Below are 26,543 nucleotides of genomic sequence, written 5' to 3'. Positions count from 1 at the left end.
AAACCTCTGTAATGGCCATGATCCCATCCAGCCATCCCCAGAGTTTAATACAGTATCTGGCACATGTTCTTCTTCTTTTTTTTTTTTTAAAGATTTTATTTATTTATTTGACAGAGAGATCACAAGCAGGCAGAGGAGAGGGGGAAACAGGCTCCCGCTGAGCCGAGAGCCTGATGCGGGACTTGATCTCAGGACCCTGCTATCATGACCTGAGCTGAAGGCAGAGGCTTTAACCCACTGAGCCACCCAGGTGCCCCTCTGGCACATGTTCTTATTCTTGGATGTATACTTACTGGGTAAAAAGAATAGTCACTTTTTTTTTTTTTTTTAAAGATTTATTTATTTATTTATGAGAGAGAGAGGAGAGAGTTTTGTTTTTTTAGTTTTTAGTGGTTTTTTTTTTAAAGATTTTATTTATTTATTTATTTATTTATTTATTTAAAGATTTTATTTATTTATTTGACAGAGAGAGACCACAAGTAGGCAGAGAGGCAGGCAGAGAGAGAGAGGAGGAAGCAGGCTCCCTGCTGAGCAGAGAGCCCGATGCGGGACTCGATCCCAGGACCCTGAGATCATGACCTGAGCCGAAGGCAGCGGCCCAACCCACCGAGCCACCCAGGCGCCCCGAGTGAGAGATTTAAAAAAAAAAAATTTTTCCGTTTAGAAAAAATTTAAGTTCAGTTAATTAACATATAATGCATTACTGGTTTCAGAGGTAGAGGTCAGTGATTCGTCAGTCTTATATAATACCCACTGCTCATCACATCATTTGTCCTCCTTAGTGTCCAGGCAGAGGGATTCTTACGCAGATTCTGCACTGAGCACAGAACCCAGCTTGGGGCCCCATCTCATAACCCTGAGATCACAACCTGAGCTGAAACCAAGAGTCATTTCTAGGGACTCCTGGGTGGCTCAGTTGGTTAAGCAGCTGCCTTTGGCTCAGGTCATGATCCCAGCGTCCTGGGATCGAGTCCCACATTGGGCTCCATGCTTGGCGGGGAGCCTGCTTCTCCCTCTGCCTCTGCTGCCACTCGGCCTGCCTGTGCTTGCTCTCTAGCTCTTTCTCTCTGTCTGGCAAATAAATAAATAAAATATTTTTAAAAAATCATTTCTACAGCATACTTTTAGGGAGGACACTATAGGGATAAACCTTAAAGAAAGTTTGTATATTGCAAAGCCTATAAATTATCTGTATATGTGTATGTGTGTAATAAGCAGTAATAATTCTGTAATTAGGAAAGATTTAATGTGGAAAAAATGAGCTTAGAAGCAAGGCTATATGGATTTGTATCGAGCACAAATTACTAATGAATTAGCAAGGGCTTGTGTTCTGGAACAGGAAGAAATAAGTTTCTGGTATCTGTTCTTTATTCTTGTGTGGTTTAATTTAATATAAAAGTATTAGAATTTTTTGTTAGATGCTTATCCACTTACAGTTCTGGGAGCTGGACAAAAAAAAATAAAGGCTCTTATCAGTTTGACACACAATAAATAGTGACACAAAATACTGGTAGGATATACTGAGGTATGTGTAGACTGTATAGTTAAGAAAAACGATAGGCTTAGCATAGTCATGACGTACTTTAAAAAAAATAATTTTGGGGTGCCTGGGTGCCTTATTGAGCCTCTGACTCTTGATTTCGACTCTGGTCATGATCTCAGGGTGTCATCAGTCTCTGCTCTGGGTGTGGAGCCTGCCTCAGATCTTACTCCCCTCCCCCCACCTGAGCACAACACTCTGTCTCTCAAATAAATAAGTCAGTCTTTAAAAAAATAATAATAATCTTCCTTCCTTCCTTTCTTGTTAGGGAGTGCATATTTAACTTTATATACCGGAAAACCTATTACAGTGTCTTAACCAGGTGTGTGGGTGCTTATTGTTTTTATGTAACATGGAATCTAAAATTAGTGAGTCCAAAGTTTGTGTGGCAGCTCAGGGTAACAGTAGGAACCCTGGCTGTGTTTACTTTTGCCTTAGTGTGGGACAGTTGCCATGCTTGCAAGGCAGCTGCACCACCTTTGGGCATTGTGACCTCTTTCCAGACAGGATAAAGGAGGGAAAGGTGAAGCTTGATAAAGGTGGAAGCAAGCTGAGTTTTTCCCATTTAAAGAGATTTCCTCAAAGTCTTACATATCGGGCAATTTTGTTTTACATCTGATTGGCTAAGACCTTGTCACGTGGCTACTTCTTATCTGCAGGGGTATTTAGGAAGGAGAATATTTGTAACCTGGCACTATGTTAGACTGAAAAAAATCAGGTGGCTTTAAGGTAGAAGAGGAAGAGAATGAAAACTGGGAACAAGTAGTAGTATCTACTTTGAGCACAGTAGCCTAATGCACATGCATACATATACCACTGAAACAACCACAAAAAGAGAATGAGGATTTCACCTAAATTATTTTGCTTATTTATTTATTTTTTAAAAGTAATCTCTATGCCCAGTGTGGAGCTCCCAACTCACTCATGACCCTGAGATCAAGAGTCACATGCTCTTCCTGCTGAGCCACCTGTGCATCCCAAAGTAAAATACTTTAAATTCAAATTAGAGGGGCCTTTTGATGGCTCAGTCAGTTGAATATTCGACTCTTTTTTTTTTTTTTTTTTTTAAGATTTTATTTATTTATTTGACACAGAGAGAGAGATCACAAGTAGGCAGAGAGGCAGACAGAGAGAGCGGGGGAAGCAGGCTCCCTACCAAGCAGAGAGCCTGATGCAGGGCTCGATCCCAGGACCCTGAGACCATGACCTGAGCCGAGGGCAGAGGCTTAACCCTCTGGGCCACCCAGGCGCCCCGAATATTCGACTCTTGAATTGGGCTCAGGTGGTGATATTGGTCAGGGTCCTGGGATCGAGCTCTGCAGAGGGCGCCTTACTTGGTAGGGAGGCTTCTCAAGATTCTCTCTCCCTTCCCGTCCACCCTACACTCGCTCTTTCTTTCTCAAATAAATAAATATTTAAAAATAAATAAATAAATTCAAGGAGATTGGAGCATTTGGCTGACTCAGTTGGTAGGGCATGTGACCTTTGATCTTGGGGTCATGATTCAAGCCCCATGTTGGGCATGGCACCTACTTACTTCATTATTTAGTTAATTAATTCAAATTAGAAGAATCTCAAAAGTTAGGTGATTAGATAAAAGGAGAATTTGAAAAGAGAAGTGACAGACCTCAGGAAAAAATTAGAAATAAGAGAAAAACTTATTTCAGAAATAAAGGTGAAACTAAAAAGAACACATAAATGAAGAAGTGCAACAAGTAATGACTCAATAAAATAAAAAGTAAAGCAAAATTAATTTTTTAACAAAGATAGAGAGAAGCTTTTAAAAATCAAAAAAGAGGGGGCGCCTGGGTGGCTCAGTGGGTTAAGCCGCTGACTTCGGCTCAGGTCATGATCTCAGGGTCCTGGGATCGAGCCCCGCATCGGGCTCTCTGCTGAGCAGGGAGCCTTCTTCCCTCTCTCTCTCTCTACCTGCCTCTCCATCTACTTGTGATCTCTCTCACTCTCTCTCTCTCTGTGAAATAAATAAATAAATAAAAATCTTTAAAAAAAAAAAAAAATCAAAAAAGAGGGCACCTGGGTGTCTCAGTGGGCTAAGCCTCTGCCTTCAGCTCAGGTCATGGTCTCAGGGTTCTGGGATCGAGCCCAGCATCACACTCTCTGCTCAGCCGGGAGCCTGCTTCCCTCTCTCTCTCTGCCTGCCTCTCTGCCTACTTGTGATCTCTCTCTGTTAAATAAATAAAATCTTTAAAAAAATAAAAATTAAAAAGGTAAAAGGAATTGAGAAAAAAATGCTATACTAATAGGCAAAGAGGGGCATGTGAGTGGCTCACTGTTGGTTAAGCATCTTCCTCAAATCATGATCCCAGTGTCCTGGGATCAAGTCTGGCTTCTCCCTCTGCCTGTAGCTCCCCCTGCTTGTGCTCTCATGTGCACGCACGCAGTCTCTCTCTATCTCTCTCTCTTAAAAATAAATAAGTAATATCTTAAAAAGAAAAACTTAACATTCATATGAACAAAGTCCCCAAGGAAGAAAACAGTCAAAGCCATGGGACGGGAAGAAAACTTTGTGAAAGTGTATCTGGGTAAATTTGATTGAGAATTGCCAGTACAGAGACACAGTTCAGTAAAACTGATGGACTTTAAGGGCAAAAAAAAAAAAAAAAAAATCATTCAGGCATCCTAGTAAAAAAAGACCTAATCACATAAAAAGGAAGGAAAATTGTCACTAGCCTTTTTTTTTTTTTTTTTTAAGGTTTTACTTATTTATTTGACAGAGAGACAGACAGCGAGAGAGGGAACACAGCAGGGGGAGTAGGAGAGGGAGAAGCAGGCTCCCCGCTGAGCAGAGAGCCCGATGTGGGACCTTGATCCCAGGACACTGGGATCATGACCAGAGCTGAAGGCAGACACTTTACGACTGAGCCACCCAGGTGCCCTTGGGCTTATTTTTAAGATTTACTTACTTTTTAGAGAGAGATTGGAAGGGGAGAAGAAGAGGGAGAAGCAGACTCCCCGCTGAGCACAGAGCCTGACATGGGGTTAGATCCAAGGACCCTGAGATCATGACTTGAAAGTCAGCTACTTAATTGACTGAACCATCAGGTGCCCCTTGCATTAGATTTACTGATAGCATGTTTAGTGTCAGAATGCAGTGGATTAACATTTAAGAAAATCAAGGAAATCAAACATGAACCAAGAATTTTATATTCAGGGCGCCTGGGTGAATCAGTCATTGGGTGTCTGCCTTCAGCTCAGGTCATGATCCCAGCGTCCTGGGGTTGAGCCCTCTGTTGGGCTTCCTGCTCAGAGGGGAGCCGCCTTCCCCCTCTCCAGCTCCCCTCTGCTTGTGTTTCCTCTCTTACTGTCTCTCTCAAATAAATAGGTAAAATCTTTAAAGAAAAAAGAAGAATTTTGTATCCAGATAAAGACTCCTAAGTATAAGAACCACAGACAGTTCGTTAAAGATTTATCTGAAAGAGAGAGAGAGAATGGATGCGGGGCGGGGGGGCAGAGGGAGAGAGAATCTCAAGAAAACTCCCTGCTGAGCGCAGAACCTGATGCGCTGGATCTCACAGTCCCGAGATCATGATCGGAGCCAAAATAAAGAGTTGGATGCTTAACCGACTGAGCCACCTGGGCACCTCATACCACAGATAGTTTAACACTAACCTGTAAGAATTGAAGAAAAAGTGTTCAGGGGTGCCTGGGTGACTCAGTGGGTTAAAAGCCTCTGCCTTCAGCTCAGGTCATGATCGCAGGGTCCTGGGATCGAGTCCCGCATCGGGCTCTCTGCTTGGCAGGGAGCCTGCTTCCCCCTCTATCTCTGCTTGCCTCTCTGCCTACTTGTGATCTCTCTCTGTGTCAAATAAATAAATAAAATCTTAAAAAAAAAACAATGTTCATGTCACCTGTATGGAATCTACTAGAGCTTCAAATAACTAAAATACCTACAGAACCAAACTGTGGTATCTTATTTCTCTTCCATTAAGAGAAACTAGGAATATTAGGAATACTTGAAGAAATAGCTGATTTTATGTCTAGAGTAGGAAATTAGTATTAAATGTGGGATATTTTGTCAAAGGACACAGGAGTCAACTTGGTAAGTTACTGTGACCAAGTGTAAGATAGTTTGAGTATCTATAAGAAGATAACCACAAGGGATTGAAACATCAAATAAGTTTAAATCCTGAGTTCATATTGATGCAAAAAGGACTGACTGCAGAGGGGTATGAGGGAACTATTTGAGATGGTAGAAATATTTTATATCTTGATTGTATTAAACGGTCACACTATTTCTGTATACGTTTATCTGAACCATAGTTTCTCAACCTTAGCAACATCAATATTTTGAACCAAGGAATTCTTCATTTAGGAGGAGGAGCAGGTTGTCTTGTACATTGTAGAATGTTTAGCAGCAGTGGATGCTAAACGTGACAATCAAAAATGTCTTCATATGTTGTCAGATGTCTCCTGGGAAGCACAGTGGCCCTGGTTGAGAACCCTGGTCTAAACTTCCTAAAAGGGTGAATTTTTACTGTGTGTTAATTACATCTTAGTAAACTTGATTTTTTAAAAAATTTTTTATTAACATATAATGTATTATTAGCCCCAGGGGTACAGGTCTGTGAATTGCCAGGTTTACACACTTCACAGCACTCCATAGCACATACCTTCCCCAGTGTCCATAACCCAACCACCCTCTCCCTACCGCACTAATTTTTTTTTTAAGTTTATTTATTTAAGTAATCTCTGCACCCAGTGGGCTCAGACTCAGGACACTGAGATCAAGAGTTACATGCTCTTCCAACTGAGCCTGGCAGGCGGCTCCCCAACAAACCCGATTTTAAAAGGAAGAGTCCTTTAAAAAAAAGAAGAGTTTTTAGTCATTCTTTAAGGATTCTAGGAAGCTAGTTTAAGATTTTATTTATTTATTTGACAGAGATCACAAGTAGGCAGAGAGGCAGGCAGAGAGAGAGGAGGAAGCAGGCTCCCTGCTGAGCAGAGAGCCCAATGCGGGACTCGATCCCAGGACCCTGAGATCATGACTTGAGCCGAAGGCAGCGGCTTAACCCACTGAGTCACCCAGGCGCCCTAGGAACCTATTTTAAAAACTAGTAATTGACAGACTCAGGCATTTATTTCGTTTCTTATGTTAAACTGTATCTCAAGCATAACTAAGTAGTCAAGATACGGATGAATTTGGAGCCCATCTATAAGTATTGGTATTTTTTTGAAGTGTCAAGCTGACACTTCCAGTTGTCAGCTTCTCTGCCATTAAAAATAAAATTTTTATTTTTCTCTGATTTGCTACATATGATTCACTTGCATTGGGAAGCTAGATTAATAAAATTATTTTCTGAAAAATAAAGGACAGTATATTAGAATTATCTATTTCTGTTTTATTTCTTGATTTAGGGGTGTATTCTGGTATCCCTCATGCTTAAATGATTTGTTACCAGTATTCTGTTTGAATGTGGCTGAACACACTTACATTTTCTGCACTGAGATTTAATTCTTTGGATTAATTTTGCTGTGCAAAAAGAAACATGTTCAGAAAACTCAGTGTGTGCTTAATATAGGTATCGTTTTGAATATCAATCATACTGTGTTAATACTTACTGAATTAAAGAACACAGTGTTCTCAAAATCATTCCAGAGACCAGATGAATAGAGAAGTATATGGGAACTACCCTTTTGAAAATTATTGAGTTTCTTATTTCATCTTATTTTAGTATTGCCCAAGTTTATTCTCAGAGAAGAATAGGGTATTTGACTTAACATGGTGGTCTCCTTAAAAGTTCATGACTTCAGCACACTTCTTCACTTTGAAGAAACTGAAAAAGTGTGTTAACTACCATAGCTATTTCAATAACTGATGCTAGAGGCAACCACTGGGTTGGGCGAGACTGTCATTAAACTGTGCCTTTGGTTTACTTGTTATTTTCATCATGGAAAGGAAAATCTTTAATTTATTTCATTGCTTAACCAATCCCACATTTTAAGATAAAACTGTCCTTTTTCCAAAACTGTTATTAAAAGAGGCTGGAAACAGATTCTGGTCTGATGTTGATGTTTTGTTGGCATTTCATCCCTCTTTCTGTTAAATGAAACTCATTTATCCCCATTTCCAGTTTTCATATTTTAAAAAGTCCTTCGAGGGGCGCCTGGGTGGCTCAGTGGGTTGGGCCGCTGCCTTCGGCTCGGGTCATGATCTCAGGGTCCTGGGATCGAGTCCCGCATCGGGCTCTCTGCTCAGCGGGGAGCCTGCTTCCTCCTCTCTCTCTCTCTGCCTGCCTCTCTGCCTACTTGTGATCTCTTGCTGTCAAATAAATAAAATCTTTAAAAAAAAAAAAATCCCTCGAAATCATACTAGAGATTGAGGAAGATTATTAGGTTTGACTGTCCATTTTACAAGAATTTGAAAGAGGCTTAGAGATGTGATTTTATAGCATACTAATACCTCATTATTTCTTTGTTTCCCTTTTTACTGACTCATACCATGTTCTAAATGTTACACTTACGTTTCAATAAAATGGAGAACAGTTTTCTTCTTTCCAGTTGCAGCAAGGGAGAACTTTGGAGTTTAATGAATTGCTTTTCTGATTTTAATGGAATAAGGTTTGTTTAGAAAGTAGATCAAAGATAATTTGCTTGTATGGACCATGGTTTTGCTTACTGTTTCTGAAGACCTATTGTAGATAATAATAGAATCTATAGTTTCATAATTTTTCTTCTGAAGTTAATTTTTGATAGATAACAACTGGTGATACTGAATAGCATTCTGTCACCCACTGAGCTTTTGGGGCCTATTTTCTTTTCTTTTAAGATTTTATTTATTTATTCGACAGGGAGATCACAAGTAGGCGCAGAGAGGAAGAAGCAGGCTCCCTGCTGAGCAGAGAGCCCAAAGCGGGGCTTGATCCTAGGACCCTGAGATCACGACCTGAGCCAAAGGCAGGGGTTTAACCCACTGAGCCACCCAGGTGCCCCTGGGCCTATTTCAAGAGGAGAAATTATCCATCCCCATTATGGGGAGTTTCCATTCAGTTTCACATGTAGCTTTTAAGGCAACTTGATTAAATAAAATAGCAGAGTATATCTTACTCCGTGATTTCTCACTATGGTTTGCCCACAAAATGATTTCCTAATGAAATTGACTACACTGTGTTAAATGTTGGGACAGATACCATGCTAAGCACCTTACAGTATTATTTCATTTGTTTTTCACAATAACTTTATGAAATTGATAATATTTCATCCCAGTTTTTGCCAGGGAAGAAACTGATAGAGAAGTTTTACTAGCTCACTGTCAGAAAGCTAACCAAGTGGATGTGCAGGGACTCATATCTGTCCTACTCCAAAATCTGTTCTTAACCCTGTACTCCAGTCCTTCCAGTTTAGCTCTGCCAATATCATGAAAATCTCAAAACATTCCCATTTATTTTAATTTCATAGGCTTGTCCTTAGAAGCGGTAGAGTGAAGGGCACCTGGATGGTGCAGTTGGTTAAACATTGGACTCTTGGTTTCCTCTTGGATCATGATCTCAGGGTCCTAAGATTGAGCCCCACCTTGGGCTTCGATGCTCAGGAGGGGGTCTGCTTAAGACTTTCCCTCCCTCTTCCTCTCCCCATCCCTAGTAAAATCTTAGGGATGCCTCGGTGGCTCAGTCCGTTAAGCATACCGCTCTTGGCTTCTCCCTCTGCCTGTCACTCCCCCTCCTTGTGCGCTTGCTCTCTCTCTCTCTCTCTCTCATAAATCTTTAAAAATAAATAATGACATACATACATACATACATACATAGAAGTGGTAAAGTGAGAAAGAAATCATGAGGAGAGTTTATTATTAGGCATAGTAACTCAAAATTATGTTGCTGCACTGAAGAGTGGAGAATAGGTACCAAAGTAAAACCAAGAGCTGAGATTTGTAGATACTGTTTGTTTCTTTATACAACAGATAAAAACAAAGCAGGACAATTTAAAATCTCCATTTACAGGAATCTTAACTGTGGATAGTCATTAATTTTTTTACAAGTGTTTTCACAGATGAATACGTACTGTTAGTTGATGCTTTGAAAACTTGAGGTTATGTCACCTCTTCCTTTGAAACATTACTTTTGTCCATTGGCCTAGAAAAGTGTTTGAAAATGTTAAGTGTGGCCTGTTAGTGCTTCATAAAATAAGTATACTGCGTCGTGACCGTCTTCTGTAACAGCACATAACTTTATCTCATTATTTTTCATGGGTGTATAGTGTTCAATTGCATAAGTTTATCATAATTTACTTAATTACTCTGATGTATACCATTTGATTGTTTCTAGTTTTTATAAAGTTATAGAAAATATTTTTGTCACATATTTTTGTATGCTCATGAGTACAACATTGCTTATTCAAAGTGGAATTACTTTGAAGATACACATGTAAATTTTTTTTAATGTAATTTTATTTTTTTAAGTAAGCTCTGTGTCCAGCATAGAACTTGAACTCACGACCTTGAGATCAAGAGTCACAAGCTCCACCGAGCCAGCCGGGAGCCCCTAAATTTTTAATAATATTGCCAGATTGGACTTCAAAATGTACTTATTTATCACCACCTATATATAAAAGTGCCTATTTCCTGGGACACCTGGGTGGCTTAGTCTGTTAAGCATCTGTCTTTGGCTCAGGTTTTGATCCTGGGGTTCTAGGATTGAGTCTCGCATTGGGCTCCTTGCTCAGCGAGGGGCTTGCTTCTCCCTCTGCCTGCCTCTTACCCCCTGCCTGCCTCCCCCGCCCCACTTGTGTGCTCTCTTTCTCTGATGAATGAATAAAATCTTTTTTAAAAAATGCCTATTTCGGGCACCTGGGTAGCTCAGTCACTAAGCGTCTGCCTTTGGCTCGGGTCATGATCCCAGGGTCCTGGGATCAAGCCCCACATCGGGCTCCCAGCTTGGCGGGAGGCCTGCTTCTCCCTCTCCTATTCCCACTGCTTGTGTTCCCTCTCACGCTGTGTTTCTCCCTGTCAAATAAATAATTTTTTTTTAAGATTTTATTTATTTATTTGACAGAGATCACAAGTAGAGAGGCAGGCAGAGAGAGAGGGAAGCAGGCTCCCCGCTTGAGCAGAGAGCCCAATCCGGGACTCGATCCCAGGACCCTGAGATCATGACCTGAGCCGAAGACAGCGGCCTAACCCACTGAGCCACCCAGGCGCCCCAATAAATAAAAATTTTTTTTTTATAAGATTATTTATTTATTTATTTATTTGACAGACAGAGATCACAAGTAGGCAGAGAAGCAGGCAGAGAGAGAGAGAAAGAGGGAAGCAGGCTCCCTGCTGAGCAGAGAGCCCGACGCGGGGCTCGATCCCAGGACCCTGAGATCATAACCCGAGCCGAAGGCAGCGGCTTAACCCACTGAGCCACCCAGGCGCCCCTAAATAAAATTTTTTTAAAAATGCCTATTTCCCCATGTCCTTGCTAATGCTATGCATTGTTATTATTAGAGTTTATACTTTTCATGTTTTTTTGTTTGTTTTAACTTTTGTGATCTATAGATGAAAAGCTACAAAACTCCTCTTAGAGTTGCATTTTATTTTTTATTTTTATTTATTTATTTATTTTTTAAAGATTTTTATTTATTTATTTGACAGAGATCACAGGCACACAGAGAGGCAGGCAGAGAGAGGAGGGGAAGCAGGCTCTCCACCGAGCAGAGAGCCCGATGTGGGGCTCGATCCCAGGACCTTGGGATCATGACCTGAGCTGAAGGCAGAGGCTTTAATCCACTGAGCCACCCAGGCGCCCCTTTATTTTTATTTTTTAAAGATTTTATTTATTTGAGATTTAAGGATGGATGGCACTATCAGTAAATGTGGCTTCAAAGCTGTGACGAAATGATGCTATAAATGTAAAATGTCACTGAATCGACCACAGCTTGATGGTCTTCTCTACTTTACCTTGATCCCTTTTTCTCTTAATTTAAGGTGATCATGGAGCTCAGCTTGGCCTCCATGGGGCTGGTGGTGATGGAATACATGATGACACAGCAGGTGGAGAAGAAGGGGAAAACAGCCCAGATCCACAGCCCCAAGCTGGTCGGAGGACCCGGCGGGAAGCATGCACCTGCCCCTATTGTAAAGACAGTGAAGGAAGGTAAGTTGACCCAGTCAGGCCAGTCTCTTAAGAGTATAAGGGAGAAAAATTAATGGATTTGGAGGTAAGCAAAAGAGGGTTAATTTTTTTTAACATTTAGGACTTGGCAGTGTTGCAGAGGAACCAGAGATAGTACAATACATTTGATTGGGTTATATTACAGGATTTGGGTTCCAGCTCTGAACCTTTCATCTACTCTAAGACCTTGGGCCTTAATAGGTGCCTGCCTTTTCCAGAGATAAGGTTAAAATCACATGGAGCCAACTGGTCAGATGATTGTTACCATATGTCTGTTTTGAGATGGTTTAACAAGGTTGCTTATAAAATAGTCTTGGAAAGAAAAAGAAACATACTTACTATAATGATTTTTTTATAGTGATTGTGTGAGAATCGTAAGAGTTTACAGAGTTTTATTTTCCCTCACAATAGACAGAAATGTTTACTCCAGATAGAAAATTTTTCCATCATAAAATCTAATGTGTCATACAGAACAAAGTTTTGGCAAATTTTTCTTATTAGTAAAATATTTAGTTTTATTCAGTATTATCTCTGGAAATTTCCACATTTTTTTTTTAAGATTTTATTTATTTATATGACAGGCAGATCATAAGTAGGCAGAGAGGCAGGCAGAGAGAGAGGAGGAAGCAGGCTCCCTGCTGAGCAGAGAGCCCGATGCGGGGCTCGATCCCAGGACCCTGGGATCATGACCTGAGCTGAAGGCAGAGGCTTTAACCCACTGAGCCACCCAGGCGCCCCTCCGCATTATATTCTTTTTCTTTAATTTACCACTTTTGAAAGAAAATAGAAAGCCATACAGATTTTTTTAATGCCTTTGGAAAAAAATGTGTTTAAGTTTTGTCCCAACAAAATAAGTATAAAGATACAAAAATAAGAGCACCAAAACTAAATATAATTTGCGTCCTTTTTAGGTTAACTCTACATTACAGGAAAAATCTGAATCAGAAACACTGAGGGGTACTTGACTGGCTCAGTCAGTGGAGCATGTGACTCCTGATTTTTGAGTTGTAAGTTCGAGCCCCATGTTGGGTGTAGAGATTACTTAAAAATAATAAAATGATTTCCACCTAAGTGTGATTTCATTTCTGTTACGGTTTTTTTCCCCTCTGCTGTTAAAACCCAAGAAAAGTCCCTCTTAGAAATCTCCCCAGTGGCCACTAATGGATCACACATGGAACAAATTGATTTGGCAGAAACATTTCAGAGCTGATTCCAGGGAGGAGCTTAGGAAATGCTTCATATAGGGGATATATGTATATAATTTTTTTTACATTTCCTCTTTTTTTCTTTTTAACATACGTTGAATTAGGGTTTTTATTCCTCTGATTTAACTTTTATCCAGCCCATCTTCCTCTACTCTGAAGTCCCTGTTAGTGCTCCAGCTTTTCAGCTTCTAATCTAATCTTCTAATCTTCACCATTTGGCTCTTGACCTTTATTTTAGGAAATAGGTTCATAGTTGTAAAGTATCATGGTTCTTTAAAGTTCTCCACCAGGTGTTTAAATGGAGAGACCTTTTGGTCCTTAAGTACGTCCCCAGCCAAAAATGTACCATATTCACTTTTCCCATGGAAAATGCTTATGTTGAGATTTAAACTTTGTGAAAAATACTAGAAAGTGCCTCACAGACTTTACAGGTCTTGAGAGCAATTAATCTCTTCACATGTCAAACATCAGAAGGATTAAGGAATAGAAAAACAGAAAAGAGTAAATATCTGGTAGAGAGGAAACTTAAAACTTGAATTTGGGGTATTAAGAATCAGAATCAATTAAAGATTTATCTTTTTACTTTATTTTATTTACTTATTTAGAGAATATTAGTGGGGGTAAGGGTAGGGAGAGGGAGAATTTCAAGCGACTCCACGCTGAGTGCAGAGCCCAATGTGGGACTTCATTTCACTACCCCAAGATCATGACCAAAACCTAAATCACAGTCAGATGCTTAACCGACTGAGCCACCCAGGCACCCCTAAAGATTTATCTTTTGATACTAAAGAGAAGTCTTCTCTTCTTTCTTTTCTTTTCTTTTTCTTCTTTCTTTCTTTTCTTTTTCTTTTTCTTTTCTTTTTTTTTTTTTAAGTAAACTCTACCCCCAACACGAGAATCAAGTTTGTGACCCCAGGATCAAGAGTTGCATCCTCTACTGACTGAGCCAGCCAGGTGCCCCAAGAGAAGCGTTTTTGTTTTGTTTTGTTTTGTTTTTAAATAAAAATTTGGGTTAGTTTTGAGTGGGTCAGGTAATAACTGCTGACACTGGGGTTCTTTAATTTTTGTCTCTGGAATGCATGATGAATAGTTGTGTTCTTATTTTTAGGGGCTCTGGGGATCCTGGCAAAAAGAAACAGCACATTTGCCACATCCAAGGCTGTGGCAAAGTATATGGCAAGACCTCACACCTACGGGCACACTTGCGCTGGCATACAGGCGAGAGGCCGTTCATGTGTACCTGGTCATACTGTGGGAAACGCTTTACACGTTCGGATGAGTTACAGAGACACAAACGTACACACACAGGTGAGGAGGAGCCTGAGGAAGAGAGAAATGGTTATAGAATAGAAAACACAGAATGTATCTATGAAATAATTAAATTTCTGAGCAACTTAAGTTTGAAAGTGAAGGGGTAGAACATAAATGGAATTGGAGTTAATCTGGAAAATTTTTCAGAAGGGGCTAGGTTTTAAGTGTTTTTTTTTTTTTTAAGATTTTATTTATTTGACACAGAGATTACAAGTAGACAGAGAGGCAGGCAGAGAGAGAGAGAAGCAGGCTCCCTGCTGAGCAGAGAGCCCGATGCAGGGCTGGATCCCAGGACCCTGGGATCATGAGCTGAGCCGAAGGCAGAGGGTTTAACCCACTGAGCCACCCAGGTACCCCTCAGTGGGATTTTTAAAGGAAGATCATGGCCCTTTATTATTCTTAGTCTCAGCCCTGCCTTACTTTTCTGCTATAGTCCTTCCTTCCCTTTTTTTTTTTTTTTTTAAGATTTTATTTATTTGGGACGCCTGGGTGGCTCAGTTTGTTAAGCGGCTGCCTTCGGCTCAGGTCATGATCCCAGCGTCCTGGGATCGAGTCCCACATCGGGCTCCTTGCTTGGCGGGGAGCCTGCTTCTCCCTCTGCCTCTGCCTGCCACTCTGTCTGCCTGTGCTTGCTCTCGCTTCTCTCTCTATGACAAATAAATAAATAAAATCTTAAAAAAAAAAAAAAAGAAAACATTATTTAAAAAAAAAAAAAAAAAAGATTTTATTTATTTATTTGACAGAGAGAGATCACAAGTAGACAGAGAGGTATGCAGAGAAGAGAGTGGGGGAAGCAGGCTCCCCACTGAGCAGAGAACCCAACATGGGGCGTAATCCCAGGACCCTGAGACCATGACCTGAGCCAAAGGCAGAGGCCTAACCCTCTGAGCCACCCAGGCACTCCTCTTTTTTTTCTTTTCTTTTTCTTTTTTTTTTTTTAAGTTTTATTTGACAGATCACAAGTAGGCAGAGAGACAGGCAGAGAGAGGGGGAAGCAGGCTCCCTGCTGAATAGAGAGCCTGATGTGGGGTTCGATCCCAGGACCCTGACATCATGACCTGAGCTGAAGGTAGAGGCTTAACCCACTGAGCCACCCAGGCGCTCCTAGTCCTTCCTTTCTGAGTAATCTTTGAGCTTTACTTATTTTTCTCCCGCCACAAAGAAAAAGATACTCAATAGATTTTTCTTGTTTTTATCACCTTCTAAGAGTGCCTGATATTCTGTTTAATGTAGTTTGAAAGCAGTGAATTGAACAAGTAAGTACCCTGCTTCCTAAGATGTCCGTTTCTTATCTTCTTTCTCTTCTTTTACTAAGGTGAGAAGAAATTTGCCTGCCCTGAGTGTCCCAAGCGCTTCATGAGGAGTGACCACCTGTCAAAGCATATCAAGACCCACCAGAATAAGAAGGGAGGCCCGGGTGTATCCCTGAGCGTGGGCACTTTGCCCCTGGACAGTGGGGCAGGTTCAGAAGGCAGCGGCACTGCCACCCCTTCAGCCCTTATTACCACCAATATGGTAGCCATGGAGGCCATCTGTCCAGAGGGTATTGCCCGTCTTGCCAACAGTGGCATCAACGTCATGCAGGTGGCGGATCTGCAGTCCATTAATATCAGTGGCAATGGCTTCTGAGATGAGGCACCCAGGGCCAGAGACGTATGGGCCATACCCATCAACCCTGGGATGCAAGGTAGCATGGGTCCAAGAGACATGTGGGAGAGAGAGCCATGAGGCATTAAAATGCATGGTGGTGGGAAGAATTGGGGGAGGGATACAAGAGAAGAGATGGGGTCTTGGCACCCACCTATATCATCAGTACCTCCTTAAAGTGGGAAACATTAGTGAAAATTCTGTTGGTGCCACCCTTTGATGAGCATTTTTTTGACCCCAACCAGTTTCTTAGTCTTCTTACCCCAGCCTCCCCTTCCTGCGTTTCCCTTCTCAGCTCCCCCATGATGGATCCCCCCCCCTTTCCTAAAGCCATCATGCCTTGATAAATATATATGATCATTGAAATACTTTTTAACAAAAAACAGATTCTATATTATATATATATTATATATATATATATAAAAGATATATAGAGATGCATTTGCAGGGGTTGGCTGGGAGGAGGAAGGAGACCATTCTGTGACCAAAATACCTTGGTCATTTTTTTATATTGCCTTATTTCCCTATGGCTGAGCCTTGTTGTGACACATCAAGCTTTTCTATAGATGTTGTCTTGGCTTCCCACCAGATTAAGCATTCATATGCTCTGCTTTTAGTTTATATATACATACATAATGTTTTTCCTTCCTTAATTTTGTCTTTTTATTTGGGATCAGCTTCTTGCACTCCTTTCTTGACTCAACCTTTCTGTCTCCCTTTCTCTCACCTGATCACTTTATGTTTTGGTTTTGGTAATGATCCCTGGATGAGGCACTTCTGTCAGTCTTTTAAGGTCCTTGGTCCCAGCAGCGGAATGGAGAGCCTTGAAGCCCAGGCTGATGCTTGAGGTAGCTGTGGAGAGAGTGTTCAAAATACTACTGACGCAGGCACCCTCTTGGCGCTGGAGAGTTCAAGGCATCTCTCCTTATTAGCTGCTCTGAGCATCAAGAGTCTTTCTATGGAGTTGTACAAGAGACCCTTTAAAGGTTATAATCTGGGATCAGTTTGTATAAACTGTCACAAAGTGGTCAAGAAACAGGTAGGGGCTTTCAGTAGGAAAATGTTGTGCCCAGAAGTGGAAGTGACTCAGAGTGGTCCAGTTCAGGAGTTAGTGAAGTATTTGGACTTTTGTACAGCTGTCTTCCAAAGTAGCTCTAAGCTTTTTATGGGTTTTTGAGGTCACATTCTGAAAGGAAATGCACTTCCTCTTTTGAACATCCCCCGTAGTTTCTTTTTCATGTTATTAAGGAGCATCAGCCAATGAATCTGTTCCGGGTTTCCATTCTGCAAAACTCCAGAGCATGCACAAGTGGCAAGGCAGTGGTTCTCTGATCTTTTCCCTTAACTCTTCCTTGGGTGGTTCCTAAGGGAAAAGGAAGCACATGATCATGGGAATGATAGCCCAGAACAAAAAAAAAAATCTTGTCTTACCACTGTGGTTTATAGGAGAGATCAGGAGACACCATCCTGCTTTCTCCATGGCCTGATTCCTGAAGAGACTGATCCAAAAATTATAGCGGCAGGGAACTCTTAGTGCATTTGGCACTGAGATTTAAATGCAACCAGAGTTGTCCTCAAGGCCCAGCCATTAAAACGTTGCCTCTCTTGACCTTCTGGTATCTTGTCGGAGAGCTTTTCACTGTGAGGAAGTATGGAAATGGCTGTGTGTATGTGTGTAATCTGTTAGGTTGGGGATAGGTTTTCTGTTAGCCTATACTAAAAGAGACCTGCAATAAAAAATTGCCCTGATCTGATAGAAAATGAAGTGTTTGTGTATGACTGTGTGTGAATGTGTGTTTGTGCCTGTATATATCTACACACAGATGAGAAATTATATTTGAAATTGTTGGAAAATCAAATTCAGCTCAAAAATGCCTTTCAGGCCCATTACCTAGAAATCTGTCTTAAAACCTGGGTATGTTCCTGAGGTCATTTCTTTGCTTATGCTAAATTAGTAATAATTAATGATGGGGGATATTCAACTGCACTTTTGAAGAAAAAACTATTTTTGTGTTTGAAAGTGAAACCAACATCCAGATCTATACCAGAGTCCTAGTTTCTTTATAAATCTTTTTACCTTGATTACAAATAGATGATGCTATGATTCTACTATATATTTTATATCAAATCTATCCAAATTAGGGTCTGGGTAATTTTGTGTTGTTTAACTTGAAATATAATTACTGTTGATATTCTAAACAGTAGTTCGCTCCATTTGGTCCTTTCTCTGCAGACTTAATGCACTCAGGAACTATTGCAAGGAACTTTCCCCAGATCAAATTCTGTTAACACTGCAGTAAAAGTCATCCATGTCCAGCCACTTATCACACACCCTTTATTCCCACTGAAAGGCAGAACTCAGAACCTGTTATTTTATGTCTATAATCATGTACATAGGCATCTTTTGGAGGAAAGGGGCAGGATAACTCACCAGAGTGTGCAGAATTTTGCTAGAGCATTTCAAGGAATGGAATCTTCCCCAGTATGAAATTAATTTGATACAAACTAGCTTAATGATGCTGAGGACTACAGGTGTTTAGAAGGTTATTTGATGATTTTCTCTGGGATGGAATGCTGGTTTACCCTCAACCCCGTTCACGAGCATTGCTGTAAGTGAATTCATAGTCCGTTCTTTCCACTTACCTACCCTCTTTCCTTATCTCCAAGGATGCTCCAGATCCAGTATCTTGTTTGCACCCAAACTGAAGCAGCTTCTGCTCTTGTCTCCCAGTAGCAGTGAGCCGCTCAGTCTTTTCCACAGGGAGTTAGGAACCAACATTCCTTGAGTCATGAGCTTATTGATGAAAATCCCTTTCCCTGAACATTTTGGCCAGCAGAAATTAATGTAACTGACAGGCATATTGATTCTAAAGTTTTCTTCATGAGTTGCTTTTTTATTTAAAAATTTTAAATGACCAAACGTTTGGGGCAGGGGATGCCCAGAGGAGTAGTAAAATTAAAACCCTGATTCCCTTGTCCATTCAGGTTGCCCACATACATTCATCTGTGTACCATTTGACTGTCTCACTTTTAAACCAGAGCAGTAACAACCCACACCATCTTCCTTCAGGGACCTCCCAGCTAGCACCCTGTTTGTGGGTGCTGTGCAGAATGCAATTTAATGGTTATTTCTCAGCCTGATTCAGAATAAACAGAACCCTTGATCTAGAAAGTATAGACTGAAGTGTGGGGTAAAGATTATGATTGGGGGAGGGTTAGAGACAAAAGCTGTAAATTACTATGGCTGATTGATTTATTTCTACTATATACATATATATATATATATATTTTTTGCTTTTGTATATCCTATATAGGAAACTAAGCATTGTATTTTTTTAACAAATCTGAGAAAGCACTATGAACTGCAGATGTTTGACTTTCAGAATATATTTTGTATTGTTAATATCTTCACATTGTGTGAATACTGGAAGCTGCAGATCTTTGCTAGGACGCAATAAATTTATATACTTTTTGAGGGGTTCCTCGGGGGGGGTGTTAATCAGGCCCCTGTTATGCTTTGGGGGAGTCCTGGTGCTACTTACTTAGACTTTTCATTCAATTGTAAGTACCCTGATGCCTTTTGGACCTCAGGATCAGAGCAAACAACTTTTAAGATCCTGGTACCAAGGAAATTGAGTCTAGCTGCCTCAAGTAAGGGGCTCTTAGCATAGCTCTCCTTCCCCCTCTTCAAAGCTGGGTAGCCTCTCGGGGTGGAGAAGAGAAATGTGAAATCTCAGAGTTTCATCTCCCTTAAAAGAGAGCCAGTAAGTTATATGCAAGGATGAAAGGTGGCAGCAGTGGTTTTGGGGAAAGGGAGGAGGATATGGCACTCTTCCAGTCCCGGAAAACATTGCTTTTGGAACTTCTGATAAAACATGGGCAGGTTATTACTTTTGTTTGGGAGCCTGTGTTCTCTCTGGTGCCTCTCTTGGCTCTCCTCCTGGGATACAGACCTCTTCTGGGAGGATGAGCAGACCAGCTTTGAGGTTGACCTGTTTCTTTTCTTTGTCTGCCTTCCCTAAACACCAGCCCACAGGAGGACATTAAGCAGCCTTAAGCTTAAATTCCTACTCCCCCTTCCCAATTTGGCTCACTTCCCTTAGAGTAAGGGCTAGGAGGGGATAAAAAAGGGGAGTCCCTGGCTTCATTCCTCTCTAGGTCTTTTCCAGTTTGATTTCCCCAAATCTAGAAAGATTTCCTCTGCCACGTTCATTTGAGAGAAATGAGTACATTGTCTTGTTTTCCTTTTTCCTTATCAAACAGCCCCAGCCTGCCTTCTCCCTTTTAAGTGGGAAGAGGTGTGGTGATCTGTTCCTCAACTCCCTTCAGTATCCAAAAAAAAAAAAGGCATAACAAATGGGGTTAAGCTGGGGCTGCAAGTAGTGAGGACTCTGTTGATACCTCTCCTGGGATGTGTGTTTTCCTCTATCTCACCTTCAGGAATTACACTGTGCCTTCTCCACAAAGGGACATGAGCTTTGTCTACCCAGCCCTCCACTTTCCCAGCAACTGCTCTTGAACAGCGTGGACAAGGGCAGGCCTTCACCTTTTTCTCCCAGTGGCATCCCATAGCCCTTACCTTAGGGGAAGATGGGAGAAATATGCTGAGATTGACCTGAGGAGACCCTTTGTACACACACCAATGGCAGCTGCCCCAGAGCCTGCTTCCTCTTAACCCAGTCTGTCATCCTCTGGGAGGGAGGGGCAGCGCTCCAGTCTCTGGTGCCTAAACAGGTTTATTTCTCTTTCTCAACACTGGCGATAACCAGTCTCCATACCACTGTGGCCTTTTTAAACCTCTTAATAGTCTCATGCTGTGTTTATTGTTGATTCCAATCCAATTATCACCGGGGCTGTGTGGGGAAATACTTTTAAATGCTCTCTCATCGTTCTTGCTCTTTTTTCTGCCAAACCCCCCCCCCCCCATCTTGTGTATGTATGATGCTAATCTCTTGTCTTTAAGTTTCTTCTGCTCTTTTGTATCTTCCTTTCTTGTCTCTCCCCCTACCTTTTGTCTCTGGGTATTTTGGGGCTTTTTTTTTTTTTTTTTTTTTTTTTTGGCCTTTTTGTACAAAGATTAGTTTCAATGTAGTCTGTAGCTCCTTTGTAAACCAATTAAAAAAGTTTTTTTTAATAAAAAGCCATGTCTCTGGTGTGTTGACAGGGTGGGAATGGGGAGAATATGGTTATAGCTTCATATACTGTACCCAACAGAGGTTTCCAGGTATATGGTTGTGCTACCATACATGTTAATCAGTGCAATTATCCTATACTTAACTCCCAGGCAAACAATTTCATGACCAGATCAGTGTGCAATGAGGACATAGAAATGTGGAGGACCAAAAGGAACAGGGCAGGCCCAACCTCTTAAAAAAAATTATAAGTTATAGTTTGGAATGCTTTTAGATTTAAAGAAAAGCTACAAAGATGGTGCAGAGAGATTCCATATACTATCTTTACTCAATTTTTTCCATTTTAACATACTATTGGGGTATGTTGTCAAATCTCCAAAACAGACGCTGGTATAGTACATTAACCACCAGGCTCTGTGTTTCACCAGTTTTCCACTGATGTCCTTCCATTCCAGGATCCATTCTGGGATGCTACATTGCATTTCATTGATATGCCTCCCCAGACTCCTCTGGTCTGTGACAATTTCTTAGCCTTTTCTTATTTTTCATGACCTTGACAGTCTGGGAGTATTGACCAAGTATCTTGTAGAATATCCCCCAATCTGAATTTGTCTGATGTTTCCCTCATTCTGAGACTGAGCTTCCAGGTTTCTGGAAAAAATACCACACAGGTGAAATGGTGTGAAATGCCTTTCTCTTTACATCCTCTCGGATGCCACATGACATCACCAGTGCTAACCATCACCCTAGTTAAGGTAGAGTGTTTGCCATCTTTCACCACTGTGTTTCCCTATTCTTGAGAAGCAAGTCAGGAAGTCTAGTACACCTTTAATGGAGTTGGTGGGAATTAAGTTTCCCTTCCTAAGGGAAGTAAGTAACTATATGGAGTATTTGTAATTCTCTGAGGAAACTGTCTCTTCTCCCTCCATTAATTTATTTTAGTATATACTCATGTGTTTTATATTTAGATTGTACATTATTTTCATTGCTCAAATCACCCCAGCTTTGGGCACTGGGAGCCCTTTCAGGTTGGCTCCTGTGTCTCTGATATATCTATATCCTTTTCCTTTTTTGAGCACTTTTCAAAGAATTTTCCAATACACAAGATGATTCAGACTTCCCTTGTATTTTCTCAGCACAGAATCAGCCATTTCTCCAAGGAGCCTTAGTTCTTTTTATTGGAGAATGATATTCAAAAACTAAGATCTGGTCCTGACATATTACATTCAGTTAATACCAGCCTGTGTCTAACATGATCAAATCTGGATTATGGCCCCATCTGAAACTGAAATTGAAGTTACTTTGACAGTCTTTCCAATTTTCCATCAGCCTATGGCTTCACTTCCCTCCCTACCTGTCCAAGAATCCTTAGTCACTCCTTTATACTGTGGCTACCAGCATCCCCAACTACTTTGCTCATTTGACTCCCTTTGCTTTTCAATCACTTAGCCATGGGTGAACTCAGCCATCGGATTTCCTGTTTAGCCATTAGCAAAATGTATCATTTTAACATTTGACTTTATTGGGGGAGTATTTTTTTTGTTTGTTTGAGGTTTGGGTTTTGGGGCTTTTTTTTTTGGGGGGGGGGGTGTTGTAGCCCTAAAGGGGCCTTTAATGGCAGTATCATCTAGTCATTCAGTAAACATTTATTGGGCCCTTGTCCTAGGTACTGAGCTAGGTTGAGGATAAAAAGTAAGGCAGCGGGGCGCCTGGGTGGCTCAGTGGGTTGAGCCGCTGCCTTCGGCTCAGGTCATGATCCCAGGTCCTGGGATCGAGCCCCGCATCAGGCTCTCTGCTCAGCAGGGAGCCTGCTTCCTCCTCTCTCTCTGCCTGCCTCTCTGCCTGCTTGTGATCTCTCTCTGTCAAATAAATAAATAAAATCTTTAAAAAAAAAAAAAAAAAAAAAGTAAGGCAGCTCCTGCCACCACATACTTCATGGTCTGGTGAGTGAGAGATCATTAATTGTAGGTTTCCCAGTCCTGACCCCACTTTGTAACAGATGCTTTACTTCCTATTTCATGGAGAGAACGTAAGCAAGAATTTCCTCAAACTTCCCTCTCTTATAAGCAACCATATACTTACCAATACCAATTTACCTCCTTATCTTTTCTTGGGAGAGAAAGTTTGCCTTTGCAAGGTCAGCCTACTACCTGTGCTCTTAACCTCATTTCCTCGTTTTGATAGTATTTTCCCCTTCCATCTTCAGTTTCTCCTGGGTTCCCTTTCGTCATCCTATAAGCATGTTAAAATTCTCCCCCTGTCCCTCTACTTCCACTTCAAGCTTCAGCTCCAGTTCTTTTCATTTCCAAAGTTAGTCAAAGTAGTTGATTAATTTTTCTCTTCTTTTAATGAGCCCCTCAGGCCACTTTGTTCAGCACCTATCATGTACAAAATTGTTTCTTACGGACATCAGCAATCTGGTTGCCAGCTCTGGCGGTCTTGCAGTCATTTGCCTCTTAGACCTCTTGCAACCATGTGCATCTTAGAGCTTTGTTCCCTTGGAGTGTAAGACTGATTGTCCTGATTCTCCTTCATAGTCACGTCTTCCTCTGTCCCTTAAATGTTGGTGTCCCTGTCTTGTGTCTTTACCCTTACTCTAACTTTCAACCCCTTAAACGAGTTGGATCCACTCTTTAGGTATCCCAAATTTTAAGCCCTGCCTTTTCTCTCAACCTGACAGACTGCTTACAGGACATTTTTATCTGATGTCCCACAGATAATTCAAAATCAACATGTAAGAAGGGGAAAGGATTCTTTGTGTTCCTCATCTCACTTAACAGTAGTAATACTGTTACTTGATCATTTATACTTGAAACCTCAGAACCATCTTTTTTTTTTTAAGATTTTTATTTATTCATTTGATAGACAGACAGAGATCACAAGTAGGCAGAAGGCAGGCAGAGAGAGGGGGGGAAGCAGGCTCCCTGCCGAGCAGAGAGCCCAATGCGGGGCTTGATCCCAGGACCCTGAGATCATGACCCGAGCTGAAGGCAGAGGCTTAAACCACCGAGCCACCCAGGCGCCCCTCAGAACCATCTTTTAATTCTCACTTTGAAATACCCACATTTAAAAATAAAATCTTGGGGGGCACCTGGGTGGCTCAGTAGGTTAAAGCCTCTGCCTTTGGCTCAGGTCATGATCCCAGGGTCCTGGGATCGAGCCCCACATCAGGCTCTCTGCTCAGCGGGGAGCCTGCTTCCCCCTCTCTCTCTACCTGCCTCTCTGCCTACTTGTGACACCTCCCTCTCTCTCTGTTCAATAAATAAATATCTTTTTAAAAAAATAAAATAAAAATCTTGGGATGCCTGGGTGGCTCAGTTGGTTAAGATGCTGCCTTTGGCTCAGGTTATGATCCCAGGGTCCTGGGATCGAGTCCCACATCGGGCTCCTTGCTGGCAGAGAGCCTGCTTCTCTCTCTGCCTCTGCCTGCCTCTCTGCCTGTTTGTGTTCTTCTCCCGCTCTCTCTCTCTCTGACAAATAAATCAATAAAATCTTTAAAAATAAATAAATAAAATCTTAAAATAAATACCCACATTCATTTGATTACCAATCCTGTCAATACTTACAGTACAATATATCTCAACTTTTTCCTTTTTTATTTCCACTGTCCTAGTACTCACCATAGCTATGGCTCAGATCTCATCATCTCCCTACTTCTAGTCTCCCCAAACCCTAGTCATCCATCTTCCACATTGCCACTAAACCCCTCCCTAAAATCTTTTGCTTTCAGGAAAAGTCTAGTCTCCTTGATAAAGACCTGAAAACCTTTCCAATCTGGTCCCAGTCTTTTCTTTCTCAGAAAAGACAGGCTGAGACTTAATATTTTCTGAGTTGAATGAATAAACAACTCATCTTAGCCCTGTAGACAGGGGCGGTCAAAGGTAACTTACTGGGCCACTGCAGACTTCAATCAGGATCCTGATGAAGAAAGATCTTTGTGTATGTGGAATCCAGGGAGACTGTTTCAATGCTGAGGTCCTTTCTCAGGACCTTCCTAATCCCTCAGCATTCAAATTATTACCCCTTCTATCACCACCTCACTCCATAAACCTGCCTGGGATGTTTCTGTCTTTGAGAGGAGTCGTCATCCAAGATTTTGGGTGAGGAGGCGGCCTTCCTGCCTCATCCTTATTTTGTTCCCCTCTGGAGGAGGTAGTCTCCTAAAACACTCCAGACACAAGAAGCTATTTGACCTTCAAGTCCCCACCTGCTCTCCAGCCCCCCAAACTTATCTGATCTGGGAGCAGGAAAATAGCTGTAACGAAGTCCAACATTCCATCTCACTGGCAGGGTTCTGCAGACTCCCAGAAGGTCCCGGGGAGGGGTGGGCAGCTGTCCATCTGCCTCTGGCCCTGGTCATTCCTCCGGTTGCTCCTTCACAACTACCAGAGCTTTTACTCTCTCCTTTGTTTCTGCAGGCTTCCCAGGAGAACGGCTCCAGAATTAGAGTTAATACCTGTACCCTCAATCCTGGTCTAAGCCAGACTATTCCCAGAAAGGGTTTCTAGGCAACCACCAGGGGGACAGAAGGCTAGGAGAATGGAACCCATCCCCTCTGACTCAGATTCTCAAGGGAGCCAGCTGCTCCCAGGTACGGAAATGATTACCTATTAATGTAAGTCTTACCCTGGAGAAGAGTCTGGTGCAGTTAGACTCCTGTCTCCCATTACAGCACAAGTTATAAACTTCTTCCATCTCTGTGCGGACATTCACGCTGCACACCCTGGGCTCTGCCTTCACATTATACTATCCCCGCCGCTTAATAAATACCGGAGATGGACTATGGACATCAGTTATCAGAGGAGGCTGAAGCACCCTGAGTTTCTCCTATGTCTGCTGACCTCTGGTGGCGGTAGTTTGAACTGTTTCCTCCCTTTCTAGTTCATAGCCGGCTGGCAGGTAATGATGTATATTTTCTCAACAATCTAAATTCTAACATTCAATTATTGTATCAAATGGAAATTTTTTAAAAGATTTTACTTATTTATCAGATAGAGAGAACACAAGCAGGGGAGCAGCAGGCAGAGGGAGAAGCAGGCTCCCCACCAAAGAGGGAGCCCAATGTGGGACTCCATCCAAGGACCAGGATCATGACCTGACCTGAAAGCAGACACTTAACCAACTGAGCCACCCAGGCATCCCTGGAAATATTTTTTATTGCTGAGTTTTTTGTTTGTTTGCAGGCATCATAGACTAATGTGAAGAGTAGGGCCTGGGCTTGGAATCAGACTTACCTAGGCTCAAATCCTAGCTCTGCTATTTCCTAGCAGATTGACCTTGGGCAAGTTACCTAAGCTCAACTTTCTTACCTGTACAGTGAAAATAATAATAAATAGCTCAATGGGAGAATAACATGAGATGATTGTAAAATGCATAGCCCTAGCTATGCCCTAGCACAGAGGTGCTCAACAGAAGTATTGTGGGTTTTGGGTTTGATTTTGTTTTGTTTTTACCTTCTCTGTTTTTTTTCAGTATTTGACACAATATGATTTTTCAAATTTTGGTAACATAAAATTTTACCATTATACCCATTTCCAATGTGACTTTTTTAAACTCTGAGAATTTTTTTTTTTTAAAGATTTTATTTATTTTATTTGAC

At 41.5% G+C, this 26,543-nt stretch overlaps 1 protein-coding gene across 1 annotated transcript in view; it reads left to right on the top strand.

The window, feature by feature from the left end:
• Positions 1–20,899, top strand: part of SP1 (Sp1 transcription factor) — a 51,994-nt gene extending 31,095 nt beyond the window's left edge. The window contains exons 4-6 of the mRNA XM_059185190.1: positions 11,463–11,631; positions 13,963–14,162; positions 15,481–20,899. Coding sequence (XP_059041173.1) covers positions 11,463–11,631; positions 13,963–14,162; positions 15,481–15,794 — 683 coding nt within the window. The 3' untranslated portion in view covers positions 15,795–20,899. The remainder of the gene's footprint in view (positions 1–11,462; positions 11,632–13,962; positions 14,163–15,480) is intronic.
• Positions 20,900–26,543: the final 5,644 nt, after the last annotated feature.

This window comes from Mustela lutreola, chromosome 8 (genome assembly GCF_030435805.1).
Source record: "Mustela lutreola isolate mMusLut2 chromosome 8, mMusLut2.pri, whole genome shotgun sequence".
Lineage (NCBI taxonomy): Eukaryota > Metazoa > Chordata > Mammalia > Carnivora > Mustelidae > Mustela > Mustela lutreola.
This window is presented reverse-complemented; position numbering and strand designations above follow the sequence as displayed.